Raw genomic sequence first — 1,358 nt, forward strand, 5'->3', positions numbered from 1 at the left:
TCCCGAAGGCCTCCCGTCCCCCGTGGAGGATTCTGAGGCTCCTCCAACTCCCGTCCCACCCACCCTGGAGGACCAGGGACCCTCGGGCAGCCTGAACCCCAGCTCCTTGAAGGAGCACCCCATCCTGCCGGGGCAGGGAGAGAGTGGGAGAGGCGTCTAGAGCCAGGCTGCAGACCCTGGGGGGCCCCCAGGGGGAGGCAGGGGATGTCCCTAAGAGGGGAGCGGGGAGAGTAGGTCCATTTCCTGGGGTGCAGGGTTATGGAGCCTGAGGGCCTTTGGGGGTGAAGACTGGGGCTTCCACGACGTAAGGGCCCCTGTGGGAGAACCTCACCTTGGGGCAAGCCCTCCTCACAGGCCAGCTCGTCTGGGCCCCGAGGCACCAGCCGCATAGGGCCCAGCCCATGTGCCCTGACCGGGACTCGAACCCTGACCTCCTGGTTCATAGGTGGTTGCTCAGCCCTGACTGCTCCTCCCCATCCTCTCTCCCTCCCTCCCTCCCTCCAGGCGCCTCGATGCCAACCTCATCTCCCTGGTCCCCGAGAGGAGCTTCGAGGGGCTGTCCTGCCTCCGCCACCTGTGGCTGGATGACAACGTGCTGGCCGAGGTCCCGGTCGGGGCCCTCAACAACCTCCCCGCCCTGCAGGCCATGACCCTGGCCCTCAACCGCATCCGCCACGTCCCCGACTTCGCCTTCCAGAACCTGAGCAGCCTGGTGGTGCTGTGAGCGCCTCCCCCCTCCGCGTGGGGCCGCCCCGGGGCCACCTGCCCCTTCACTCCAGGGCCTGACCGCTGGGCTGAGCCTTCTGTTCTGGGTCCCCTTCGTAAAAATGGGGGGGATCGTGCCCTGCTGACCTCACGCCCGGGGGTTGCCGTGATGCGAGACGACATCAGAGCTAGAGAGGGGCCCTCAGGACAGAGACCAGAGCAGACGCCAGAGAGAAGCTATTATTTTCTTTCTTTTTAAATAAATATGTATTGATCTCAGAGAGGAAGGGAGATGGAGAGACACACAGAAACAGCGATGAAGAGAAAGAATCATGGACCGGCTGCCTCCTGCACGCCCCCCCACTGGGGATCGAGCCTGCAACCCGGGCATGTGCCCCGACCGGGAATGGAACTGTGACCTTGTGTTTCAAAGGTCGACGCTCAACCCCTGAGCCACGCCGGCCGGGCTGGCTACTATTTTTCTCCCCGTGAGAACATATTCACTGCACCTTGTGTGTGGGCATGTAAGTCAAGGGTGTCTTTTTTTTTCTTTTTAATGAATTTTTGTTGTTAATCCTCACCTGAAGTTATCCTTCCATTGATTTTCTTTTATTTTTTTAGAGAGAGTGGAAGGAGCGGGAGAGACAGGGAAA

General features: G+C 61.0%; 1 protein-coding gene across 1 annotated transcript in view; it reads left to right on the plus strand.

Moving 5' to 3' along the window:
- The window catches only part of LGR6 (leucine-rich repeat containing G protein-coupled receptor 6), a 26,082-nt gene that overhangs the window by 10,054 nt on the left and 14,670 nt on the right, over nt 1-1,358 (plus strand). Inside the window, exon 4 of the mRNA XM_015559880.1 lies at nt 505-720. Within this exon, the coding sequence (XP_015415366.1) occupies nt 505-720 (216 nt within the window). The remainder of the gene's footprint in view (nt 1-504; nt 721-1,358) is intronic.

Source organism: Myotis davidii, unplaced genomic scaffold (genome assembly GCF_000327345.1).
Source record: "Myotis davidii unplaced genomic scaffold, ASM32734v1 scaffold1915, whole genome shotgun sequence".
Taxonomy (NCBI): Eukaryota; Metazoa; Chordata; class Mammalia; order Chiroptera; family Vespertilionidae; genus Myotis; species Myotis davidii.